General features: G+C 39.7%; 1 protein-coding gene across 5 annotated transcripts in view; it reads left to right on the forward strand.

Moving 5' to 3' along the window:
- Nucleotides 1-26,870, forward strand: part of CPED1 (cadherin like and PC-esterase domain containing 1) — a 345,074-nt gene that overhangs the window by 126,070 nt on the left and 192,134 nt on the right. For all 5 annotated transcript variants that reach the window (XM_055421173.2, XM_055421169.2, XM_055421170.2 and 2 more), the window contains one exon: nucleotides 26,532-26,674. In XM_055421173.2, coding sequence (XP_055277148.2) covers nucleotides 26,532-26,674 — 143 coding nt within the window. The remainder of the gene's footprint in view (nucleotides 1-26,531; nucleotides 26,675-26,870) is intronic.

Below are 26,870 nucleotides of genomic sequence, written 5' to 3' on the forward strand. Positions count from 1 at the left end.
TGAAAAGAAAGGTCTTTGTGGTTTGATTTTCTTTAGGTTTCCATGCTTTATTCACTATGTTGTTTCTTCTTATTCATATCTTTGTCATGTCTGCAGGACAGATGCGAGCTACAGTCCTAGCACATGAAAGCACGCAGCTCTTGTCATTTTCATCCTGTCTTTTCAAGATCTTGCCTGACTGTTCTAGGCAATACTGTTATCTGCTCTCAAAGGGGAGGTAGTGCAGCTTCCTGGGTTAATGTGCCGGAGAGCAGTGATTTCCTTCTAGAGGCCAGAGTTATACTTCATGCTGCAGATAGATCAGAAAGCCAGGGCCTACTTTTTTACCCTTCAACTGAAGTACTTATAGCTTCCATTAAAACACATAGATTATACTTATCTGTTAAATCACTCACCCATCTTCCAAAATATAACTTCTATGTGATATTTTTAGATGTGAAAAAATACATGGAAATGTTTTCAATGCTAATATGACGGATAGGACCAAGACCTACTTTAAAGACTAACCATGTGATATGTGTGTGTTGGTGGCTCAGTCGTGTCTGAGTTTTTGCGACCCCGTGGACTGTAGCCTGCCAGGCTTCTCTGTCCATGGAGTTCTCCAGGCAAGGATACTGGAGTAGGTTGCCATTCCCTTCTCCAGGGGGTCTTCTGGACCCAGGGATTGAACCCAGGTCTCCTGCATTGTAGGCAGATTCTTTACCGACTGAGCTACTAGGGAAGCCCAACCAGGTGATACCAATGTTTTATTAAATACTATTCTGAAAATTCCACAAGACATAATTTGTGTGTTTGTGTACTGACTCCTGAATCCAAGGGCTGAATCATTAGTGATTTATGCACTGGGCAGTGAAGCAAGCCCACTAAACTGGTTATCAGTGGCCATTTATAGAACATTCTGGCAGCTAAAGGAGTATGAAAGTAGTAACAGATTTAACTGTGAGCTCATTTATTTCCAATTAGGTCTGCTGCTGAGATACTCTATGTGGTAAAGCTTTAGAGAGAGTTGAAAAATATCATCAATGCAAATTTGAGAAATAATGGAAGTAGAAAACTTTATAAACTAAATTTTTCTAAAATCCTCTTCTGTACAAATGAATACTTTAAAATATAAGTGTTTGAGATTTCCAAAGACTGTTCAAATGTACCAGGGGAGGATGGAAAAAGGGTAAGAAAATTAATGGCAAATGCAAGATTTGATTACTATATCCTATGATTCAGTTTTAAAACAACTATTTTTGCTGCTGTTAAGGCAGTGTCATTTTCCTGGTGAATAAATCCAACTTCAAGCTATAATTTATTCAGAAATTTCTTCCCTGAAAAAAAACTCTCAATTCAATTATAAAACACTCCAGTTACACCTATGAATTGACCAGTCAAACTCTTCCTAGCCATTCTAACTATAACTTTCAGTCAAATATGTCCACGGCTGTCTTTAAACACAGGTCATACAGATTAACTGCAAGAAATTTAAATTTGGCTCTTAGAATGAAAAGACAGAATTATCCCTTCATCCACTGTAAAGTTATCCAACAGAGAGGAAACTCTTATCTGTAACTTCTTTATGATGTCTGGAGATTCTTTATGCCTGTGATCATAGCTGACTGCTTTGATGAAAATGTATTGCTGGAGTGACTTATGATTCCTGGCAAGAAGACCTAGCCAAAGCCTTATAATTTAAATGAATTCCTGTTTTGATCCACAATTCCATATTCGAAGATGTTCTTTTGTTGATATTTGGTATTCAAAAATTACATGAGGATAATTCCTTGAATGTAATCAGCTCTTGATAAATACTTGGGAAGAATTCCATCAGCGATCATTTAAAAATGTTTAACCATGTGAAGAAATTGCCCAAGGCTATTCACTCCCAAAGCGTTTTTAATTCAGCCCCTGTGTTTTGCAAGCATCTTCTAGTGGCCTTCCAGTAAATGTAATAGACAGATATCGTCATCTGAATTTCTAGCCAAGGCCACTTTGATAAAAACGGGAAAACACAGGACATTGCTGGCTTTGCTCAAGTCAGTAGTATCTGTGAGAATCATCTCCAATGTAAAGCAAAGGTAAAGCAAGCTCGTGCCCAGTCTCTGAATCAGCAGCTGTCCGCCCCCACTGCAGTGGCCTTCGGGGGACCATTCTTCCATTTCCAGTGCCCACAGTTCCCTCTCACGTCGATGGAATCAGCAGATGCGCACAAAGGAGACAGGGAACCTTGGCAGAGAGGGGCATGTTGTTATTTACGAGGACCCCTTTTAATGGATGCATATATCTCTTATTCAGTTTTGGAAACATGACACAGTTGCAGGGATGAAGTTAGCCTCATTTGTTGTCGATATTTATGCTGTGCCTTTCATAATGTCAGATGAGATAGCTCAAATATTCCCAAGGTAAAAATGAGTAACATCTTTGGAAGCAGGTATCAAGTTACAATACAGTTTTTCAACTTGAGGAAGTGTTCTTCTGATTTTCATTTTACGTCTAGAACTGCAGACTATGGAAGCGACCTTGTAAAAGACTTTTTCATTGAGCATCTGGCTCTTCTGTAGGCCTGAGAGATTTATGTCAGCTGTAGGAAGAATGTGAATAAAAGCCTGCTTCTGGGAGTTTGTAAAATGAGTTGATGTATTACTTAGTCTACTCTTTCTTGGATTGAATTTTAAAATTGCATCAGGGTGTTCATTTTTAAGTATGATTTTATATAAATAGGAATTATAGATAACCAGCATAAAATTAAAGAAACATGTGACTAGAGCTGAATTACAATGAAAACCCAAATAGTAATTGAAAAATTAACACTTATCTAATCAACCCACACTGATGTTAAATACTATTTCAGATCTGTTTGCTCTAGAAAAAGAATGATTATTTTGCAACTGCACCGGATTTTAAAGTGCATAAATGCAAACCAATGTTATGCTGTTAATGGCGTTGGTGTGTTGAAGGCAGCTTCATCTCTTGTGCTGACAACTTCCATTTCTTTCGTTCACTCATTCATTTCTACCTTGTTCCATAAAAGCTTTCAAGTAATTCTGTACGTTCATTCACTTATTCTTATATGAAATCTGGATTATTAGCCTAAATAGGAAGAAAAGTATTCATTAATTATGGTCACATTTACTTGATCCAAAATGACCATTTAAACATATGACCCTAAGCTTTCAGAACTGTAGGCAAACTCTGGAGAGTGCCAGGTGCACCAAAAATATTAGTCAATGAATGATTGTCTATCATTACCATTTTTACGGAAGGTATCTTATTAATTGTAACTTGCTAAAAACTGAAATTTGAAGAAATATTTGAGTGGATTCTACAACAGAGAATAATACAGTGAGTTTATATAAACCATATTTGTTAATTGTTATCTCTTCTGAACTAATGAAGTGAACTGATATAATTATCTGATATGGGCACATTTTATATATATGCATTGTAGTGACAACATAAAGGTGAAACCTAACCCTAATGAATACTTTGCTAATTATTATTTCCTTTAATGCAAAAAAACCCAATGGACAAGTGTCAATTATCTATCAAGAAAAATGGAGGTTAACGGATATTCAGGGACTTCGGTGTGAGATCAGGTTAGGTAAGTGAATGCATTCAGGAAGCTTAAGAGGTGGAAGACCTCGGTGGTATTTTGGGATTTAGGGCTTTTGTGGCTCAGCTGGTAAAGAATCCGCCTGCAATGCAGGAGACCTGTGCTCGACCCCTGAGAGACCTGTACTTCTCCCCTGGAGAAGGGAAAGGCTACCCACTCCAGTATTCTAGCCTGGAGAATTCCATGGACTGTATAGTCCGTGGGGTCGCAGAGTCAGATACGACTGAGCGACTTTCACTTCACTTCTCTCCACTTTCATCTCAAAGCTCTTTGCCCGTCTTATTCAAAACGCACTTCTCCCTGGCGCCATCTAGTGGACATCTGGGTGGGAATGGGGAAGACGTCCAGGATTTGCAAAAACAAGTGTCCTTTCTCCAAACTGGAGTCTAGAAGTCCATGGCCTGTGGACATCATAGGAGCTCTTATAAACTAGTCTATGAAGGCTCTTCCTCTTTCTGTCATTATCCCATACAGATGTATTGCCTTGATTTCTGTTACACTTCGCTGATCAGAAGATTATTTTTAAAGAAGTGTTTAGAATAAAAAATGAGCTTGAAAAATGAGGTCTCTTGTAAGTAATGTTCTAAAGCAGTTTAAGCATCCACAGAGAACACCATTTTAATTTTTCAGTTTCTCATTATTTCTTCAGTAGGTGAGCTAGCTAAGCCACGAAGATATTCGAAGACAGAGGCACTATAGTCTCTTCCTTCGTGCGTGTGTGCATGCTAAGTCACTAGTCGTGTCTGACTTTGCTACGCTATGGACTGTAGTCCTCCAGGCTTCTTGTCCATGAGATTCTCCATGCAAGAATACTGGAGTGGGTTGTCATGGGGATCTCCTCCAGCGGATCGAACTCACGTCTCATGTCTCCTGCGTTGGAAAGCAGGTTCTTTACCACTAGTGCCACCTGGGAAGCCCAGTCTCTTCACTAACCTCCAAATGATAAAGATTTGTTAAGATGAATCTTTGGGTAGTGGACTCACAAATCAAGGCAAAATTCTGCCATCTTCCTGATTTTTTCCGTTTCTGAGGAGGCACCAAGAGAGTTGCTAAATTTAATTTCATAACCTTGATTCCTGGACTTTGACAACAAGGCTCACCTGAGTTTTGCATCCCTGTGGTAATGTTCAGGATCTTCTGAGGGCAAGAAAATATATTGGGAGGGAAAAAAATCAGATAAAGAAAAGAAAAGAATCAAGAGAACAAAAACTAAGCAGAAAAATTTACTTGCCTAAATACATGTGAAATTCTTGAAAGAAGAGATTCTGTTTATTTTTGATTAAAAAAAAACCTTTCAGTACTTGACACAATACTTAATACTCAGCAGGCAGAAGGGAGAGAAACGGCTTGGAATAGAGACTGCACTCATCAAATGCTGAAGAGAATAATCAGTAATAACCCTTTTACAAAATGTGATGTGAATGCAAACTAATAATAGTGAAGGCAGTGACAGTAAATATCACTAAAATTTAATTACTTTAATGCCTAAGATTATTCTAAAACATATACCCAGAGGAGAAGACAGGTGATATTTACATTTTCCCATTAGGCAGAGAAACAAAATAACTTTGCACCAGTATGTTCTGAAGATTATTGCATGTTTGTCATTTTAAACATTTCTATTAACAGTTTCCTTTATTTGTTGAGATGTATCTCTAAGGCTGTGACAAACTCTAGATACAAAATATTCCCAAATGTGCCAACTAGGTAAGACTGATTTGTCTGCTAAAGGAAGCCAGACTTTTGCTCCCTTCAGGAGAAAATCTGACTTGCATTTGTCTTATGTGATTTATGCATTGTAAGTTTAAGATGAAATACAGCCTTTTCCCTCCCATATATTAAAATATGGCTTCAAATTTGAACGAAACCGCAGTCTTCTCAGAAACCTTCATTGGTATGTGATGAAACAAAACAAAAATACTGTATTGCCCCCAAGTGGTCTTTGTAGGTATTTCCTGCCCTATCCAACAGTGAAGGAAAAAGAGAAAGCAAAAATACTGTACTTGGATAGCAAATCTTTGACCATTTTCTTTCACTGGATTATACATATTTATTCTTTAGAAGTCATTTGATAATCCATGTTGTGGTAGTAAGGATATACTGCTAAGTAGAGATTCTGAATGGTGGTAAATCTTCAGTGCAATTTTAATTGCCTCGGTCACACAATTATTTGGAATATCAACATTTGTAAGTCACAGGGGATTGTTTTCCATTTAAGAAGATTTTTGCAATACACAATTTAAAAAAGTTACTGTAAAGTTATCACTAGCACTTTCAACTGCCCATTTGAGAGCACATTATTTTTATCCGTGTATCTTTTTGTGTACTTCTGTTTGATTTCAACTTGAACCTCAAATTGGCTTTTAACCTGAATTTCTTTGAGTTATATAGATGACCTAGTATTGTGAGGTGGAACTGAAAGTTTGTCTTTCATTTCTCTGAATGTTGCTGAGGCAGACAAAGATGGATTCTTTCTCAGGATTCTGCACATATGCATCATGCTGTATTCTATATGTACTATAATATACAAACTATTTGCTTGCTTTTTCAAGTTCTCCTTGGAGCATCTTCCAATAAAGCAATCATTCTCTGACTTCCTCATGTCCTGGCGTGGAGCATCCCCACACCCCTCACTCTATCCTCTCTAACAACTTGTCCTCTCTCCCTTGCCTCTGTGCTTAGTTAGGAAAACCTCTGTGAAGTAAGTTTTACCATTTGGAGAAAGGGACTGCCAACAGGAGAGGAATCCCAGGTATCCCTACATATTTGTTGTTGTTCTTCTTCAGTCATTAAGTCGTGTCCAACTCTTTGCAACACCATGTGCTGCAGCACGCCAGGCTCCCTGTCCTTCACTATCTCCTGGAGTTTGCTCAGACTCATGTCCATTGAGTCCATGAGGCTATCTAACCATCTCATCCTCTTCTCCTTTTGCCTCTAGTCTTTCCCAGCATCAAGGTGTTTTCCAGTGAGTTGGCTCTTTGCATCAGATGGCCAAAGTATTGTAGCTTATGTATCTATACGTGATCGTGTCCCCCTCTAAACCAGTTTCCTGATGCCTGGTGTATATAGTCTTCCAGAATCCAATAGTTCCAGCCATCACAGTCTCCTCTACCTGTTTAAAAGAAACTACTTTCCCAAACTGATTTCTACCAGAAATTTGATTCCAGATATATTTGGAAGGCAAGAGGATTTTTTCACATACTTGATTACCCAAATCATCTATACAAAGAATATGTCCTCAAGTAACAGAGAGTGAAATTATCACGCTAAACTCAGAAGTCATGGGAGAAAAACATTATGCTGAGGAAATATATTACATTTTCATGCTTTCTGGGAGTTACTGTTAAAAAAGAAATGTGATTTTAAAATATGAATAGGACAATGATGACATCTTTCACACTGAGTGAGAAGCATATATCCAGTTGCATTTTTACTCCAAAGGAGAGAGAAATAAATCCCTAGTAATGGATGGAGGAGCCTGGTAGGCTGCAGTCCGTGGGGTCGCTAAGGGTCAGACACGACTGAGCGACTTCACTTTTACTTTTCACTTTCACACACTGGAGAAGGAAATGGCAACCCACTCCAGTGTTCTTGCCTGGAGAATCCCAGGGACGGCGGAGCCTGGTGGGCTTCCATCTATGGGGTCACGCAGAGTCGGACACGATGAAGTGACTTAGCAGCAGCAGCAGCAGCAATGGGTCTATAGTGCTGGATCTACAGAACTTAAAGGAAAAACCCCAAAGCATGACCTCTAGGGGCCGAAGAATGGATGTGCAATCAGAAGATCCTTGAACCAACTCTGTGAACTCAGGCCAGTCTTTGGATCTCTATCTCTATCTGAAAAATAGCACTAGTTTCCTATGGGTTAAATGAGTCTTTTGATTGCTTCTGCAGATATTTACTGGGCACTTCTCATATGCTCGACATTGTGTTAGGTTTGACTGATAAGGTAACAAACAAGATGAAGGCCTTTCTTTCCTGGAGTTTATTCTTCTGTTGAATGGTAGTTGAAATACAGATAAAAACTAACCATACATATACAAAGAGATCCAGATAATAACTTTTTTACAATTTAGAATGCTCACTTTGCATTTAGTTATTACAAAACATTGGCTGTATCCCCCGTGTCGTATCCTTGAGCCTGTCTTATACCAGTGCTTTGTATCTCCCTCCCCTACTCGTGTATTGCTGTCTGACTTACTTCACTTGGCATAATGCAGATTTTTAATGTAGCTAAGAATACAGTGACAATGGATGATGTGTAGAAAGTGATGAAATTGCCCACTCCAGGAGAGGTAGAAAGATCTCCCGGACCGGGTGACATTTGAGCTGGAATTCATGGAGAAGTCTGAGTGTCCTTCGAAGAGCTAGTGGCCAAACATCCCCAGCGAAGGCCCCATTCCAGCGCCCCAAGGTAGAAGAGTCCTGTCATCATCACACTGTCATCGTGTGGTCTTCCTTTCACACCTACTCGGCCGCTGCGTGGAGAACAGACTGAAGAGGATTGTCAGTGGATTTAGAACCGTCAGTTACAAGGCACCTGGGGGAAGAGCATGGTGGCTTGGATGTGTTGGTGAGCCGTGATCTGAAGGAGAGAAATTGATGACCCCTTTCGGAGGGCGAAACAAGTCACGGATGAGAGGGAGAGGCTAGATAGAGAGGGTTCAAAGAGGAACCATCATATGAACAGTGATGCTGTCTGCCGAGACAGAGCGTGTGGAAGGGGGTGGACAGAGAAATGGGAAGTTAGGAAGTTGAGGCAGAAGAGAAGGTCCTGCTCTCCTGGCAGGTCACCCATCCGCATCGTCTGCTTGGTAGGCCTCCTTTGCTCCTAACCTGCCTGAGAGCACCACACAGAATAAATTCTCGTCTTCGAATTTGGTGTTTCTTTTCCCCCAGCTCACTTTCTTCCCCGCCTTTCTCCTCCCCATCCCTCTCTCCCTCGTGCCGTTTCCAACAGAGGTATCCCATCACTTCTAAGATATAAAGCGGTGAATATCTCAATAACTAGTTGCTCATCCTTCCCAGGGTTAATAGGCCGATCCCAAGTGTCCAGGTCCATATAACCGTAAAACAGTCCAGGCAAACGTGCCTTCTCAGTCACTGTGGGTTCAAAGGTTATTTTCGAAAAAATGGTACCTCAACTCCCAGATCAGTTCCCTTGGAGGATAGTCATAAGATCAAGCGCCTTGTATTTTCATAAGAGGGTGAGAAGAGGATGCCTAGGAATCTGAGCATGTAGAAAGGGTTTGGGGTGGAAGCCAGAGTGAGGCTGGATGTGTTTGAAATGAAGAAGCCAAACCAGAAGCACCAGGCATTCAACTGAGCATTCTAGGCACTAAAAATGAAGAAGTGTGAAACTCTTAGATCACTTTTTCCCTCACATGGAAAGTTGGTGAATGAAAGAAATGCAAAGAAATTTCTTTTTATCAAAAAGGGAAAAAAACAAGACAATTTAAACACAGAAAAAAGCAAATTGCTTCTTGACATAACAAATCACCCCTAAACATAGTGGCTTTGTGCAAGTAATTGTTACTATTTCTCATGACTCTGTGGATTGGCTGGGCAGGCTCTGTTGATCTCTGCAGGCAGCCGGTGGGGCCGAATGGTCTAGCCTGTCCTCACTCATGTGCTTACCTGTTGGCTGGGTATCATCTGGGGCCATGTGTTGGCCACGTGTTTCTCGTCATCCAGCACAGACTCTGTGTTCTTTTATAAGGTGGCATTGTCTGGGTGCCCAAGAACAGCAAGTGAGCAAGGCCTAAAGGCCAAGTTCTTTTCAAGCGTTTGTTTGTGAAGTGGGTTAAACAGTTGACCCCCAAAGGATATTTTTGTTGCTGTTGTTCAGTCACCAAGTCCTGTCTGACTCTTTGTGACCCCATGAACTGCAGCACTTCGGGCCGGCTTGTCCCTCACCATCTCCCAGACTTTGAGTTCATGTCCATTGAATCAGTGATGCCATCCAACCATCTCATCCTTTGTCGTCCTGTTCTCCTTCTGCCTTCAATCTTTCCCAGCATCAGGGTGTTTTCCAGTGATATGCAAAGGGTATGTCTGTGTCCTAACACCCAGAACCTGTGAACGTGACCTTATTTGGAAAAGAACGCTGGCAGATTTCATTCAATCTCAAATTGAGATTGTCCTGGATTATCCAAGCAGGCCCTAAATCCAATGACACATGCCCTTATAAATAACAGAAAGGTAAAGGGAGATTTGACATACAGGTAGAGGAAGAGAAGACACACAGAGGGGAAGGTTAAGTGAAGATGGAGGTGGAGGTTAGTTACATACCCACGAACCAAGGAATGCGTACAGCCACAGAAAGCTGGGAGAAATGAAGAGTAGATTGTCTCCTGGAGCATTAGGAGAGAATGTGCTCTTATGATGCCTTGAGTTTAGGCTTTTGGCCTCCAGAACTTGAGACAATACATTTCTGTTGTTTTCCCCCCCTTATTTGTGGGGTTTTGTTTGTTACTTAATTTTTATTGGAGTGTGGTTGCTTTACAGTGTTATGTTACTTCTACTGTACAGCAAAATGAATCAGCCATATATATACATGACTGTTGTTATTTAGTCACTAAGTTATGTCCAACTCTTTTGCAACCACATGGACTGTAGCCCGTCAGGCTCTTCTGTCCATGGGATTTCCCATGGCAAGAATACTGGAGTGGGTTGCCATTTCCTCCTCTAGGGGATCTTCCCAACCTAGGGATTGAACCTGCATCTCCTGCCTTGGCAGGCAGATTCTTTATCACTGAGTCACCAGGGCCAATCACAGACTGGTTCAAAATTGGGAAAGGAGTACCTCAAGGCTGTATATTGTCACCCTGCTTACTTAGCTAATATGCAGAGTACATCATGAGAAATGCTGAGGTTGATGGATCACAAGCTGGAATCAAGATTGCTAGGAGAAATATCAACAACTTCAGATATGTAGATGATACCAATCTAATGGCAGAAAACAATGAGGAATTAAAGAGCCTCTTGATGAGGGTGAAAGAGGAAAGTGAAAACACTGGTTTAAAATGAAGATCACAGCATCTGGTTTCCTCACTTCATGGCAAATAGATGGGGAAACAATGGAAACAGTGGCAGGTTTCATTTTCCTGGTCTCCAAAATCACTGCAGCCACGAAATTAAAAGACTCTTGCTCCTGGGGAAGGAAAGATATGACAAACCTAGACAGTGTATTACAAAGCAGAGACATCACTTTGCCAACAGTGGTCCATATAGTCAAAGCTGTGGTTTCTCCAGTAATCATGTATGGATATGAGAGTTGGACCATAAAGAAGGCTGAGTGCCAAAGAATTGATGCTTTCGAATTGTGGTGCTGGGAATCTTGAGAGTCCCTTGGACAGCAAGGAGATCAAACCAGTCAATCCTAAAGGAAATGACCCCTGAATATTCATTGGAAGGACTGATACTGAAGCTGAAGCTCCAGTACTTTGGCCATCTGATGTGAAGAGCCGACTGATTGGAAAAGACCCTGATGGTGGAAAAGATTGAAGTCAGGAGGAGAAGGAGACAACAGAGGACGAGATGGTTGGATGGTGTCACCGCCTCAATGGACGTTGAGCAAACTCCGGGAGATGGTGGAGGACAGGGAAGCCTGTCATGCTGCAGTCCATGGGGTTGCAAAGAGTCAGACATGACTGAGCAAGTGAACAGCAGCAACACTGGGGCCATGTACATATATCCCTTTTCTTTTGGACTTCCCTCCCATTTAGGGCGCCACAGAGCACCTATTAATAGAGTTCACTGTGTTGCACAATATGTTCCCTTCAGTTGTCTATTTTATACATAGTATCAATAGTGTATAAACCTCAATCCCAGTCTCCAGTCTGACTGCAGAGTCATATGTTGGTTTAAGTCACCCTGTCTGAGGTAAATTGTTACAGCAGCCCCAGGAAAAGAAAACAGTTTACATCACCTTTGCTAATGTCCCATTACCAAAGAATATCACATGGTTCAGCCAGGTTCAGTGAGACAAGAAATAGATCCCACCTCTGCCTGAGGGGAAGTGGTGTGCGGACAGGAGTGGAAAGAATTTGCGGCCAGTCTTTGCAAACTGCCACATCAATGAAAATAAAGATTTTCACATTAGAGCAGATTAATGGCAGGTTTGGCCGATAGAATTTAAATGGAAGAACAGAGAAATATTCAAATTAGGGGCAAGAGAAAAGGTGGAAAATAGAGGGGAAGGCGTCTTGTCTAATGACTTAGCCCCTGTAGTTGAGGATGAAACTTCTAATGATTGTATGCCCATCATAAAGAAAAGTGAAGGAAAAAAAATTTCCCTGTAATAAGTGGTGGGAAATCACGGTGTTTAATCTCTCTGTCTTCTTGCATAATTTTTATGTTTGATCATGGAGTCAAAAATAAAGGAAAAACCATGTTGATGATTTCTGTGATCTTTCATAGTCACTTCAGCTCAGTTGTGTTCTGAAATTGTTGAAAGGGTACCTGATGCTGCTGCTAAGTCGCTTCAGTCGTGTCCGACTCTGTATGACCTCATAGACGGCAGCCCACCAGGCTCTCCCTTCCCTGGGATTCTCCAGGCAAGAACAGTGGGTTGCCATTTCCTTCTCCAATTCATGAAAGTGAAAGTGAAGTCGCTCAGTCGTGTCCGACTCTTTGCGACCCCATGGACTGCATCCTACCAGGCTCCTCCATCCATGGGATTTTCTAGGCAAGAGTACTGGAGTGGCTTGCTATTGCCTTCTCTGAAAGGGTACCTATGTGCTGGCAATATGGAGAGGGACTCGAGAGAAATATTGTTTTTTTCCTTCAAGGCGCTCTCCAGTGAGTGCGAAAGACATATGTCGACTGAAAAAAAGTACTGTTTCACTGACACATATTTATAAGTAATTCTAATAAGAACTGAGTGCAGTAAATGGCTGGTTTGCAGGGATAGTCAAGAGTCAGAATTATTCCAGTCTGGAGAAAGTGAGGTAGTTTTCATAAAATAAGTGGTAATTTAGCTGAGCTTGGAAAAATGAGTAAGGTTTCTTTAGAAGTAGGGAGAGGATGTTTGCATTTCCTTTGGATAAACATCATGAAGCACGCAGGTGGAAGGTGGGTTATAGACTCAGAAATATGAGCTGCTTTCATTGGCAAGAATGCGTATGTATTCCAGGGTGGGAAGAATCCTAGAGTAGCCTGAAGTAGGAAGGATGGAGAAAGAAGAAAGAGGCAAAGGCCTCAGGATTGCGGAGTCAGAGGGGGAACCAGAAGAGCTATGTTAGAATCAGATCATGAAGGTCCTGAATTTCACGCACAGTAGAGTATAAAAGGGGCTTCCCTGGTGGCTCAGCTGTAAAGAATCTTCCTGCAATGCAAGGTCAGGAAGATTCCCCTGGAGGAGGGCATGGCAACCCACTCTAGTATTCTTGCTTAGAGAATCCTGTGGACAGAGGAGCCTGGTGGGCTACAGTCCATGTGGCCACAAAGAGTAGGACATGACTGAATAGACTGAGCATGCACACAGAGAATGTAAAAGGACTCCACTGTTATTTTATTCATCTGAATGTATTCTCATCCTATGGATGAGGAAATGAAGAGTCATGATTTAGTAGCGATGACAGAGCTAACAAATGTGATTAGAATTAGGACTCAGATCTCCAATGAATAAAATATCTCTTAATTACTGCTTCACTCCTTGCAACATTAGGCCTTGCCCTGTGTGCCTTCCATAAAGCATGCTGACTGCTGGACACAAGAGCTCAGTGCCCAGGGCAAGTATCTGTATGCTTAAGTTGGCATGCTCAAATGAACTGGAAATGCAAAAAAAGACATACTTGCTTCTGAAAAGCAAAGTTGAATATTTATAAAAGAATCAATTTAGGAAAACCACAGGTGGATTAAATGTGATGTAACAACTTGCAGGGGGCTTCCCAGATGACTCAGTGGTAAAGAATCCGCCTACCAATGCAGGAGAGGCAGGTTTGATCCCTGGGTTGGGAAGATCCCCTGGAGAAGGAAATGGCAATCCATTCCAGTATTCTTGCCAGGAGAATCCCACAGACAGAGGAGCCTGACAGGCTATAGGCCGTGGGGTCGCAAAAGAGTTGGACACAACTTCGCAACTAAACAACCATAACTACGACTCAGAGTTTGAGGAGGTGGCATTGCGGGACCTTGAAAGATTCTGCCGAGATTTCTTGGCAAGTATTTTTATATTCTTGCTTTAATTGCAGTTGTAACCCACTTATGGGTGGGGTTTCTGTCAGTTAGATAACTGGCAATTCCAGTCAGTTGACCCATAGTTTTGGCTTTGTAAGACTGACAAAGGAATATACATTCATGTTTTCTAAATGAAAATGTTTAAGAATAGCATATGTCACTTTTTGAGCTCTCATATAAAAATAGCTGTCCCTTTATAGCAGAAAGGGTAAAAGGGCGTCTATTGTTTATTATACCACCTTATACTGTAAATATTTGGGACATCTAACCTTAATGATTTGAACTGTGCTTCATAAAGATAACTCTGGCAGAATGAAAGAGTAAATGATTTGGGAGTAGAGAAAACAGGAGTTAGTAGTCAAGACCACAAGAATACATTGATTTGGACTGCATAGAATTACACTTAATTAGAATACTAAACTATGAGCTTTTAAACTATGCATCATATTTAAATACTCATTCTAAGGGAGATCAATCCTGGATGTTCATTGGAAGGACTGATGCTAAAGCTGAAACTCCAATACTTTGGCCACCTCATGTGACGAGTTGACTCACTGGAAAAGACTCTGATGCTGGGAAGGATTGGGGATGGGAGGAGAAAGGGACGACAGAGAATGAGATGGCTGGATGGCATCACTGACTCTGTGGACATGAGTTTGAGTGAACTGTGGGAGTTGGTGATGGACAGGGAGGCCTGGCGTGCTGTGATTCATGGGGTTGCAAAGAGTCAGACACGACTGAGTGACTGAACTGAACTGAACTGACTGATATAAAAGAATGAGTTTTGTTTGAACAGTGGTAAGAGAGAGGTATAGATATGAGAGACATATGAGAAAATAGCAGAAGACTGTGATAATTCTAGCATGGATTTAACAAACTTAAACACCACAGCCTTCATATGTTAGAGCAGTTTGCTCTAACATTTTCTTTATTGTACACCCAGAACTCATTATTTTTATAATGAATGCATTTCTTTTTTTGTGTGTTTGACCATGAAACTTAATAAGACCTAAAATAGATGCCCTGCATAAAATATCTGGAAGGTAAATGGAAAGTATTTCCCTTTTTACTTTCTTATTCATTTGAGAGTATTTATAGATATACGGGACAGGTTTCTTTCTGTTAACTGCATCCCTCTTTGCTGATTTTGTACTGCATGTTACAAATATTACTGGTTGTAAATATTACCAAATTGCAATATCATTTTCTACTCAAGACAATTAATAAATGATGGAAAAATTTCCAGACAACCCGAAGACTTTATTTTATCAGAGGCTTAAAGATCCGTGTTTTAACTATAATGGAAATACTGGTGACCTTCTTGAACAATGGCATTCATGTCAAGAAAATGAGTAGATATATATCCACAGAGTCCAATGATAAAACCTTTACAACTTCAACTTTTGCTCTTTACTCTAAAATCTCTCTGATCCTTTATATCCTACTGAGAGCTTCTAGAAGGAGCCATAAAGATAACCTGCCAGTTCTGTGAGAAGGTTGAATATAATTCAATCAGGGTCTACCATTCAAAGCAAATAATTAAATTTTTATGCTCTGCATAGCTTTTTGTATTTTGGCACCTTGCTCCTGATCAATCCTCTTATATACGTATGGGAAATTTTAAAATTTTTAACCATGAAACTGGTTAAGAATTTACTTTCTGAATTTCCAATTTTAATATATGCTTTAAAGCTTAGGGTTGTTAAGAAGTACAAATGAATAAAATTATCCATGTCACTGGAAGCATGACACTTACTTAAATATTGGAGTTTTGATCTAATTCCAGAGAATGAGTAAAAACTATCCTAATTTAAGTTCAGTCAATTAATTTAGTTTTCCTGTGGTTTACCCTAAAGCTAGCCAATTTTCAGTGAGCTAAAACAAATGATGAGAATATTTATGTTCTTAAATCATTTGACTTAACACAAAATTTGTTCTTGATCCTAGGCAATTTGGTTTAAGTTATACAGAAATGTTCTTAGTTTCTCAAAAAACTACACAAATATTCAAGGTGTTGAATTGATACTTTAGATGTGTGGGTGTTTGAGAATTGTGACAATTTCAAATACATTTTCCATGAAAGTGAAAACAGATGATTCATTCTTCAGTATTTCAGGGTCCATCCATTTTCCTAAACCCAGTGTAATCAAAGCCACAATGACGGAGGTAATGCTGGGGCTTTGTGGCCAAGTAGATTGGCTTCAATGTGAAATTGGCTTCATGTTTGTTACCTCTTAACTGTAAAAACCTTGGCAGATTACTTGTGTCCTCAAGCCTCAGTTTCTTCATCAATAAAATGGAGATAATGAGCATCAACCTCATAGCATTGCCATGATTATAAACAAAACAGTGCATGAGAAACGCACAGTGTCTGACATATTGTGTCAGCTTGGCTAAGGTTAGTGAGTATTATTAAGTGTTATATAGAATTCTATTCAAATACCACATGTGCATGAAATGAAATCAGTGTTTACATCAGTGCTTAGGTTTGTAATTTAGTCATTTTCCCCCTTCCTTTCTCCTATCCTTTTTCCTCTTTTCCTTCTGTTTTTATATATCGGATTTCCCCCCTAAATCATGCTCCTTTAAAACATGAAGGAGACTTCTTGCTAAGGTCCAGAATACTCCCAGCCCTTCATCTCCTGCCACAGCCCTCTGATGGGCAGCAGATGTGTCCTGTGGATCAGACATGTCCAGAGCTGTGATCCTCAAGTGGGGTTTTGTGAGCCTCTGGGGAGCCATGAAGACTCTCCAGGTTCACAGGCCCAGAGATAGTTTCAAGAGGATCAATACCGATAACTTCATCTTTCACATGTACACCTTCCTAAAATTTCATCTTGCTGAGACTGTGCCTCTAAAGCAGGTGCTTTTCCCCCCTATCCCTGCATGGACACCCCTCTACTCTTCAAAAGAGAAACCTAGCACTCATCTATCCCTAATATTATGACGATGATTGCTCCAAAGTGAAAAATTTTGCAACTCCTCCTCCAAACAGACACACTTAAATATGGTTTTTACAAAAATTCTGCAACCCCTCCCTGAAACAGACACATTTAAGTAAGGATGTTAATCAATAACTGACAAATGCTCCACAACTCAGGTCGTTTTCAGTTTTTTAAGGAAATTAAATATTTCATGATAAATCATTGCGTGTTCTTTTAAAATACTTTGGAGGGAGCTCAAGGAATCAAGTCATGTTGCTCTAAGTAAACCCTTCCATTTACATCTGTGTATTTGTGTGAACAAATATTCTCCACGGTTACAATGAAAATAATATCAGTACCAATGCTGCACCCTTCTCATTCTAGCAATAAATACTATTGTCTTCAGTTCAGTGCAGTTGCTCAGTCGTGTCCTAACTCTTTGCAACCCCATGGACTGCAGCATGCCAGGCTTCCCCGTCCATCACTAACTCCTGGAACTTGCTCAAACTCATCTCCATCAAGTTGCTGATGCCATCCAGTCATCTCACCCTCTGTCATCCCCTTCTCCTGTTGTCTTAGTGGATACAAAGTTCTTAGTTGCTCAGTCTTATCTGACTCTTTGCAACCCTTTGGACTGCAGCCCACCAGGCTCCTCTGTCCCTGGGATTTTTCAGGCAAGAATATTGGAGAGAGTTGCCTTTCTTCCTCTAGGGGATCTTCCCGACCCAGGGATCGAACCCGTGTCTCCTGCATCTCCTCCGTTGTAAGTGGATTCTTTACCCACTGAGCTATCAGAGGAAACAGTGGATACAAAGACTCAACTAACTTAATAAAAAGAAGTCATATCATCTAAGAGGTGCATTTCCAAAACAATTTTACTTTTTTATTTTATAAATTAATTAAGATTTCTATGTATGCCCATTTCTGAGGTATTCAAATTCCTTCAGATACATTTTAAGAGTTCAGTAAATGCTAGGGCGAGAGAATGGTTAGGTCAGAGTAAGACAGAGAGATACCAGCTGATTCTGTAAAAGGCAGAATAATAATACTGATCAGGAACTATATACTTAAATTCCAATGTATTAAAAATAAGTAGATTTGAATGCATACTTATTCCCCTTTTAATTTGAAAAAGAACATAGATTCTGGATTTTATGTATTTAATTGTGTCCTTAGTTCTATCATGGATGAAATTGAGTCTGATCTCTTATGTGATATTGCCTTTTAACTTGAAATGATCATTCCCTAGACTTTGCATCCCGTCGTATTTGTTGTTCAGTTTCTCAGTCATGTCTGACTCTTTGAAACCCCATGGACTGCAGCATGCCATGCTTCCCTGTCCTCCACCATCTCCTGGAGTTTGCGCAAACTCATGTCCATTGAGTGATGCCATCCAACCATCTTGTCCTCTGTCATCCCCTTCTCCTCCTGGCTTCAGTCTTTCCCAGCATCAGAGTCTTTTCAAATGAGTCAGCTCTTCACATCAGGTGGCCAAAGTATTGGAGCTTCAGCTTCAGTATCAGTCCTTCCAATGAATATTCAGGGTTGAAATCCTTTAAGATCTACTGGTCATTTGGGGCTGGCCAAAAAGTTTGTTCAGGGCTGGCCAAAGATGTAATGCAAAAACACAAATAAATGTTTTTGCGAACCCAGTAAATGTGTCCTTTATTCTGGTTTGCTCCTACTAGCGTTAAAGCTTGCTGTGTGGTATTTTTCATACAAAACAAAATTTCAAGGTTAAATGATTGTTTCTCAATGAAACAGTGGCTCTGAGGAAATGCAATAGAGATGGAAACCATTTCCACTATTTGTAGGAGCTGAGAAATGGAGCAAGGAAGGAAATATTTTTTGTTTCTTTTGCATAATTTATAACCATTAAAAGTGTGCTTTTTTGGACTTCCATGGTACAAAATTAACAAGTGTTTAAACATGGTTGTTGGAGGGAGTGAGGCTGTGAAAACTGCTGCTGCTGCTGCTGCTAAGTCGCTTCAGGTGTGTCTGACTCTGTGCGACCCCATAGACGGCAGCCGACCAGGCTCCGCCGTTTCCGGGATTCTCCAGGCAAGCACACTGGAGTGGGTTGCCATTTCCCTGCAGTATTGTTTAAATTTTTTCTTAAATTGTGATAATATATACATAAGGGCTTCCTCTGTGGCTCTTTGGTAAAGAATCCGCCTGCAGTGAAGGAGATGCAGGAGATATGGGTTCTATCGGGTTGGAAAGATCCCCTGGAGGAAAGTATGGCAGCCCACTCCACTATTCTTGCCTGGAGAATCCCATGGACAGAGGAGCCTGGCAGGCTACAGTCCATAGGGTCGCAAAGAGTTGGACATGACTGAAGCAACTGAGCATGCAAGCATGCAATGTATACATAAAATTTACCATCTTAACCATTTTAAGTGTATGGTTCAATACTATTAAATATATTTAGATTGTTGCATGGCTTCCCTGGTGGCTCAAACAGTAAAGAATCTGCCTCCAATGTGGGAGACCAGGGTTCCATCCCTGGGTTGGGAAGATCCCCCAGAGAAGGAAATGGCAAACCATTCTTGTATTCTTGCCTGAAGAGTCCCATGGATGGAGGAGACTCCTCTGTCCCTGAAAAATCCCAGGGACAGAGGAGCCTCGTGGGCTACAGTCTATGGGGTCGCAAAGAGTTGGACACGTCTGAGGGACTAACAAACACACACAATCAATCTCCAGAATTTTTTGCAGAACTGAAATTATATACTCATGAAAAACTTTGCATTTTCCCCTCCCCCTAGCCACTGGCAACCACTATTTTATTTTCTGTTTCTAGGAACCTGACTACTCTAGATACTTTATGTAGGTGGAATCATACAGTGTCTTTTGTGACTGGATTATTTCACCTAGCATAATATCTTCAAGGTTCATCTGAATTGCAGTATGTCTTTCCTTTTTAAGGTTGAATAATATTACACTGGGCTTCCCTTGAGGCTCAGATGGGAAAGAATCCACCAGCAATGCAGGAGACCCGAGTTCTATCCCTGGCTCAGAAAGATCCCCTGGAGAAGGGAATGGCAACCCACTCCAGTATTCTTTCCTGGAGAATTCCATGGACAGAGAAGCCTGGCAGGCTACATCCATGGGGTCTCAAAGAGTTGGACACGACTGAGCAACTAACACTTTCACTTACTTTCAACATTACATTGTCTGTCTGTACTATCTTTTGTCTGTCCATTCATCCATGGATGTATACTTGAGTTGCTTCCACTTTTTAGCTGTTGTGAATAATACTGCTGTGAACAAGAGTGAACAAATAAATCTCTAAGAACTTGTTTCCAATTCTTTTGGCTCTGTATCCAGAATTTGAATTTCTTTGTCCTATGGAGAAAAGGAAAGATATAAGCAGCTGAATACAGAGTTCCAAAGAATAGCAAGGAGAGATAAGAAAGCCTTCCTCAGTGATCAATGCAAAGAAATAGAGGAAAACAACAGAATAGGAAAAACAAGAGATCTCTTCAAGAAAATTAGAGATTCCAAGGGAACATTTCATGCACAGATGGGCTCGATAAAGGACAGAAATGGTATGGACCTAACAGAAGCAGAAGATATTAAGGAGAGGTGGCAAGAATACACAGAAGAACTGTACAAAAAATATCTTCACGACCAAGATAGTCACGATAACGTGATCACTGACCTAGAGCCAGACATCTTGGAATGTGAAGTCAAGTGGGCCTTAGAGAGCATCACTACGAACAAAGCTAGTGGAGGTGATGGAATTCCAGTTGAGCTATTTCAAATCTTGAAAGATGATGCTGTGAAAGTGCTGCACTCAATTTGGCAGCAAATTTGGAAAACTCAGCAGTGGCCACAGGACTGGAAAAGGTCAGTCTTCATTCCAATCCCAAAGAAAGGGAATGCCAAAGAATGCTCAAACTACCACACAATTGCACTCATCTCACACGCTATTAAAGTCATGCTCAAAATTCTCCAAGCCAGGCTTCAGCAATATGTGAACCGTGAACTCCCAGATGTTCAAGCAGGTTTTAGAAAAGGCAGAGGCACCAGAGATCAAATTGCCAACATCCGCTGGATCATGGAGAAAGCAAGAGAGTTCCAGAAAAACATCTATTTCTGCTTCATTGACTATGCCAAAGCCTTTGACTGTGTGGATCACAGTAAACTGTGGAAAATTCTGAAAGAGATGGGAATACCAGACCACCTGGCCTGCCTCTTGAGAAACCTACATGCAGGTTAGGAAGCAACAGTCAGAACTGTACATGGAACAATAGACTGGTTCCAAATAGGAAAAGGAGTACGTCAAGGCTGTATATTGTCACCTTGCTTATTTAACTTATATGCAGAGTACATCATGAAGGACGCTGGGCTGGAAGAAGCACAGGCTGGAATCAAGATTGCTGGGAGAAATATCAATAATCTCAGACATGCAGATGACAGTACCCTTATGGCAGAAAGTGAAGAGGAACTCAAAAGCCTCTTGATGAAAGTGAAAGAGGAGAGTGAAAAGGTTGGCTTGAAGCTCAACATTCAGAAAACAAAGATCATGGCATCTGGTCCCATCACTTCATGGGAAATGGAAAAACAGTGGAAACAGTGTCAGACTTTGCTTTTTTGGACTCCAAAATCACTGTAGATGCTGACTGCAGCCATGAAATTAAAAGACGCTTACTCCTTGGAAGGAAAGTTATGATCAACCTTGATAGTATATTAAAAAGCAGAGACATTACTTTGCCAACAAAGGTCCGTCCAGTCAAGGCTATGGTTTTTCCCGTGGTCATGTATGGATGTGAGTTGGACTGTGAAGAAAGCTGATCACCGAAGAATTGATGCTTTTGAACTGTGGTGTTGGAGAAGACTCTTGAGAGTCCCTTGGACTGCAAGGAGATCCAACCAGTCCATTCTAAGGGAGATCGATCCTGGGTGTTCATTGGAAGGACTGATGCTAAAGCTGAAACTGCAATACTTTGGCCACCTCATGCGACAGGTTGACTCACTGGAAAAGACTCTGATGCTGGGAAGGGTTGGGGGTGGGAGGAGAAGGGGACTACCGAGAATGAGATGGCTGGATGGCATCACCGACTCTGTGGACATGAGTTTGAGTGAACTCCGTGAGTTGGTGATGGACAGGGAGGCCTGGCGTGCTGTGATTCATGGGGTCGCGGAGAGTCGGACACGACTGAGCGACTGAACTGAACTGAACTGATGGTAATTCTATTTTGATTTCTTGAGGAACCTCCATACTGTTTTGCGTAAGTGTCTGCACCACTTAACATTCCCACGAACAGTACTCTAGGGTTCTGATTTCTTCATATCCTTTCTCACACTTAATATTTTATGGGTTTTTTGATAGTAGTCATCCTAATGGATGTGATGTAATATCTTATTGTGGTTTTGATTTGCATTTTGCTAATGACTAGTGATATTGAGATCTTCTCATATGTTTATTTGGAGAAGGCAATGGCAACCCACTTCAGTACTCTTGCCTGGAAAATCCCATGGACGGAGGAGCCTGGTGGGCTGCAATCCATGGGGTCGCAAAGAGTTGGACACGACTGAGCAACTTCACTTTCACTTTTCACTTTCATGCATTGGAGAAGGAAATGGCAACCCACTCCAGTGTTCTTGCCTGGAGAATCCCAGGGATGGGGGAGCCTGGTGGGCTGCCATCTATGGGGTCACACAGAGTCGGACACGACTGAAGCGACTTAGCAGCAGCAGCAGCATATGCTTATTGCTACAAAATGCTGTTAAGTACTAATAAACTTCTTTACTTTGAGAAAATGAAAGCTCCTCTCTCCCACATTAATATTGAGAGAAATTCTGGTAAACTTTAATAAGGTACAATCCTATTAAACATTACTGAAAATTCAAAATATTGAAATATCAACATTCTGCTAGAATTTCCCAGTTAGTCAAGAACATGACTTAAAAAGGGAACCCTCTAATATTGGTTAATCTTTCATCCCATGTTTTAACTCATATTAAATTTTTTTATCTTAGAAATTCTTTTGAACAGCTGTGAGCTTCTATTTTTGAAAGATTTTATTACAAGTCACCAGAAGAATGCTCATCTTCCTTCTCTCGTGAGATGGAAATGAGAGATACACATGTTGTCATAGGGAGAAAATTTATGTTATCCAGAAGCCCCAGTGAGCTATTTCTCTTATCAAAGTCTCTGTGGTTTCTGTAATATTATACTTAGGTTTATTTACTCAACAGTATTTACTTAATACCTGTCCTGTGTTAGATACTGGCCACTCAAAGATAAAATGGTACAGTGTCTGCCCTGAAAGATCTCACGGACTGGTGGTGAGAGCAAACAAGACAGTTAGCAAGTTTAACATAGAACAGCATCATTTGCCACCGAGAACAATCTGCCTAACATCTTATGGGTGGATCAAGGAAATCAGCTGGGTGAAGCCCAGAATTTAATACGGGAGAGGTTGTGAAAAGTGGAGTTGGAGAATGAGGTGAAATTAAGGGCAATTTAGAAATATTTTAAGATATCAAAAACATAACTGAAGTTTTCCTACAAATATTTTGAAGTTCATCCTCAGTTTCTCTTGTCCCATTTTTAGTTGATTATTTCAACCCATTTACAAATATTTCAGGAAGTTCCTTGAATGGATAGATGTGAAAATTACAAATACCTTATTGGTTTATTGCTTGAATTTTACACAAGTACAAACCAGTGGTGATGCTTTAACTGCCTGGTTTTACAGCCCTGATCTTACAAGGTCATTTTGTACATAATTTATTTTGCATTAAATTTGTATTTCATTTTTGCATTGAAGTAGGAAAATTTATAGTTCATAAAACAGTTTCATATCTTGTGAAACATTTTAAGATCTGCTTTTATTCATTTTTACCTCACTACCAAGGCACTGCTTTCCCTAGGACCTTATAGTCTCATGTTTAGGTAATTTAAAAACATCTATTAAAAGTCTTGATCTTGAGACAAGGATGTCTCCATGATATTTGAGTTCATGGCTGACTTTAACTTAGCAGTGAAGGTAAAGATGTTATTTCAAGTAATATTTGTGCTTGGGTTAAGAAAGCTCCTGAGTGAGAAGTGTTTATTGGGTTCTGATAACTTTGAATGGAATTACTATCAAATAATTTCAAATTTGACATTGTCTCATGAGATCATTAAGCACATTTCTCTCTTTCTACATGTGAGCACATTGTTATGCATAGAACTCAGGTATTTGACCAAGAAAATACAGTTAGTATAACAAGTAACAAAATGAGCAGACACTCAAAGAATTCTTCCATTTAGCCTCCCTGGATTAGTTTCAATAATTGATATAACTATTCTGCCCTCTCTGGACAACCTGCTGAAAGTTGATGATTAAGACAAAAAAAAAGTATTCGCATAAGTCTGCTTTCACTTCCTACATATGTAGTTTGCTTGCCGCTGTACTAAATAAATTAAAGAAATGACTCATCTAAAATCTTCTTTGACTCGAAAGACTTAGATAAGTGGAAATGCATGTAATGAAACAGAAGGAAATGGATATAGAAACAGAAAAGACTGGTAACAGAACAAATAGAAAAATGAAAGAAGTCTCTTTTTTTGAATTGTGCTTTTTAAATGTCACTACTGTCTCCTGTCTCCACATTTCTGTTTGTAATGGCAGCTGTGCCTTGTCCCCCTGCTACATGATTGTAGGTTGAGGGTAGTCCTCCTCTTAGCAGTCTGAGTTTAAGGGAAATGGGAGGAAAGATTTTGGTCCTTCAGTTCTCTGCTTTCACATCTGCTGGGACACATATCAGTGATGGGATCTATTTACCCACCATGTCTCTATATTCTCTCTTGCAAATATATTTTATTGAAAGGCTTATCAGATATTTTTTAAATGTTCATCTTTGAAGGAAGGCTGTGGACTTTTGTTTTAATTAATAAAAGAAGCCAATTTGTACTGAGTATTTGATGTCTGATGGGTAGTAGTGGACTTTATGTGAGAGTCCATTCTCTGATTTAATCCTAGCAATATGTCTATAAAGTTACTGTTAGTAGACTCACAAGGCCTCACAATTTACTAGTAACAGGCACAGAACCAAAGTTGAACCTGGGACTTCTAGCCTGTAAGTCTATACAGGCTACGATGCTAAGAACCTTGTCCTCCGAAGTTCAGCACACAGTGCTTTCTGCATGGTGAAAAATTAATTACAGTCAAAAATTAAGAAATACACATTTCCACAGTAGAAGAATAAATAGAACCCTAAGCACTAATTTGCTAATTATTTTTTACCATGGAGGATATAATTTGATAATCAATTTTACATATCCTATGTGCTACACAAATGTTCCCAACCTTCTTAAATTATTAACCTTGACCCCTGTGATAGTCAGAAAACATATAAATGGAAAAATGCAATAATATTATCAGTAACCCTTTCTATGTAATATGGTGAACTGAGTGAAATGTGATGAATTACTTTTATTTGGAAAAAACATGTTACTCTGTTTTGACTCAAGGGTGTTGATACTTTTAGTGTTAGCCTGGATTTGTTTTCTTTTGATCATACAATTACTGCATTCATTTCCTTAGTCCTTGGAGAAGGAAAAATATCCCAGTTGCCAAATGCTAATGACATGTTTATAGGGTCTTAAAGTGTACATCTCATTATGTTTCTGTTTTTCAGCTGGGAAAAGTTTTTGAAGTCAGCATTTGTTTCTCTTGGGGGAATTTTTCTTGTATATTTTAAAGATACATTTACCATCTCCCTCAGGTGATTTGTGCCAGTATCTCTCTTTCATTATTAGAGCAACAAAAGTTTTTTCACTTTGCGGTCTTACACAGCTTAGATAAATTTAGTGGGTTCTTCCAAAAATATTAATAGTATACCTGCTCATGTTTTTTCTGAAAATATTTTTTGTTCTTCATTTTTGAAAGAGTATGCTTACCCAGAGACAGTTTATGAATCAATATGAGGTTTATTTTATCCTTTTTAACAAGTTTGACTTGAGCCTTGGTGTTAAGCATCCTGAAGATATAGTTTTGTGGTTGTGCTTGTTTTAATATTTAAGCAAATAAAAATAGCTATTTGTGTTTCTATGAAGGCATAAACCTAACATCCCGCCCATTTTTGTAATGAGGCCCCATTCTGTCCAGTCATACAAATCCTGAAATGAAAATTTCAGGACCCTGAGATTTTCTTAGATTCTTCTCTGGTTGGCTAGAGCTCCCACACCATGAAGAAGAAGCAGCAATTTTGGTGTAGTTATTTTTGTTCTCATATATGCAGGAAAGGGATAATAATAAAAAGCTTAGATTTAAATTTCATATTTTACGGTGACTTTCTTCTGATTTGGCAACTCTTTTGTTTGTAGGTTGTAACTCATTTTAAAGAAAAGGACACAAAAATTCAAAGTGAGTTGCAAGTCCAAGTTTACCTAGATGAAGGGTCCCAAATTCAACTTGGCAGTTTTGATCACAAGCTCTGTGATACTTGCACTTCACTTTCCATGGTTAGATGCCATGGAATGAGAAGAAAAATGGAGTAAGCACCTTTAAAACAATTTAAATTGCAAGATATTTTGATATCCCAGATTCAATCAGAAGGCTTGTAATATGTTTTTAAATGTATATAATATATATAACATTGTATAATATGTGATAATATATATTTATTATACAATATACCTTACTTATATTATATACTCTCTCAGTATACTTTATATATGTCTTAGATGATCAAATTTTCCTTTTTAAGGAGTTTTTTTTTAGTGCATCAAAGAGAGATAACCTAAAGAGATCTTTCACATTGTTCATTTGGAAATGATAGACAAACTGAGATTGTCCTTTAAATATATGAATCCTTTACTTTGTTCACAGCTGCAAACGTTTTTTGAGACATTCCTGAGAGCCAGTTCACCTCTTCAGGCTTTTGATAACATGAAGGAAGCCATTAGCAAACTCCTACTAGCAGCTGGAGTATTCACTGAAACATCTACTCTGGGACCAAAGATCTTCCATAGGTAAAAGCAAATTTTAATGTTAAAAAAAAAAAAAATCCTACCTTCTAAAAATTTATTGTTAATGAAAATGTATCTTAATGATCACAAGTAGGTGCTACTTGGGAATTTTTATATAGTATAAAGTATGAACTTCTAAACTTACGTTTTGTAATTTATAGACCCGAAAAATTCAGAGCATGTTAAAGACTCACTGTAT

The sequence above is a fragment of the Moschus berezovskii genome, chromosome 3 (genome assembly GCF_049115385.1).
Source record: "Moschus berezovskii isolate FMDL1 chromosome 3, NW_MosBer_1.0, whole genome shotgun sequence".
NCBI classification, from domain to species: Eukaryota; Metazoa; Chordata; class Mammalia; order Artiodactyla; family Moschidae; genus Moschus; species Moschus berezovskii.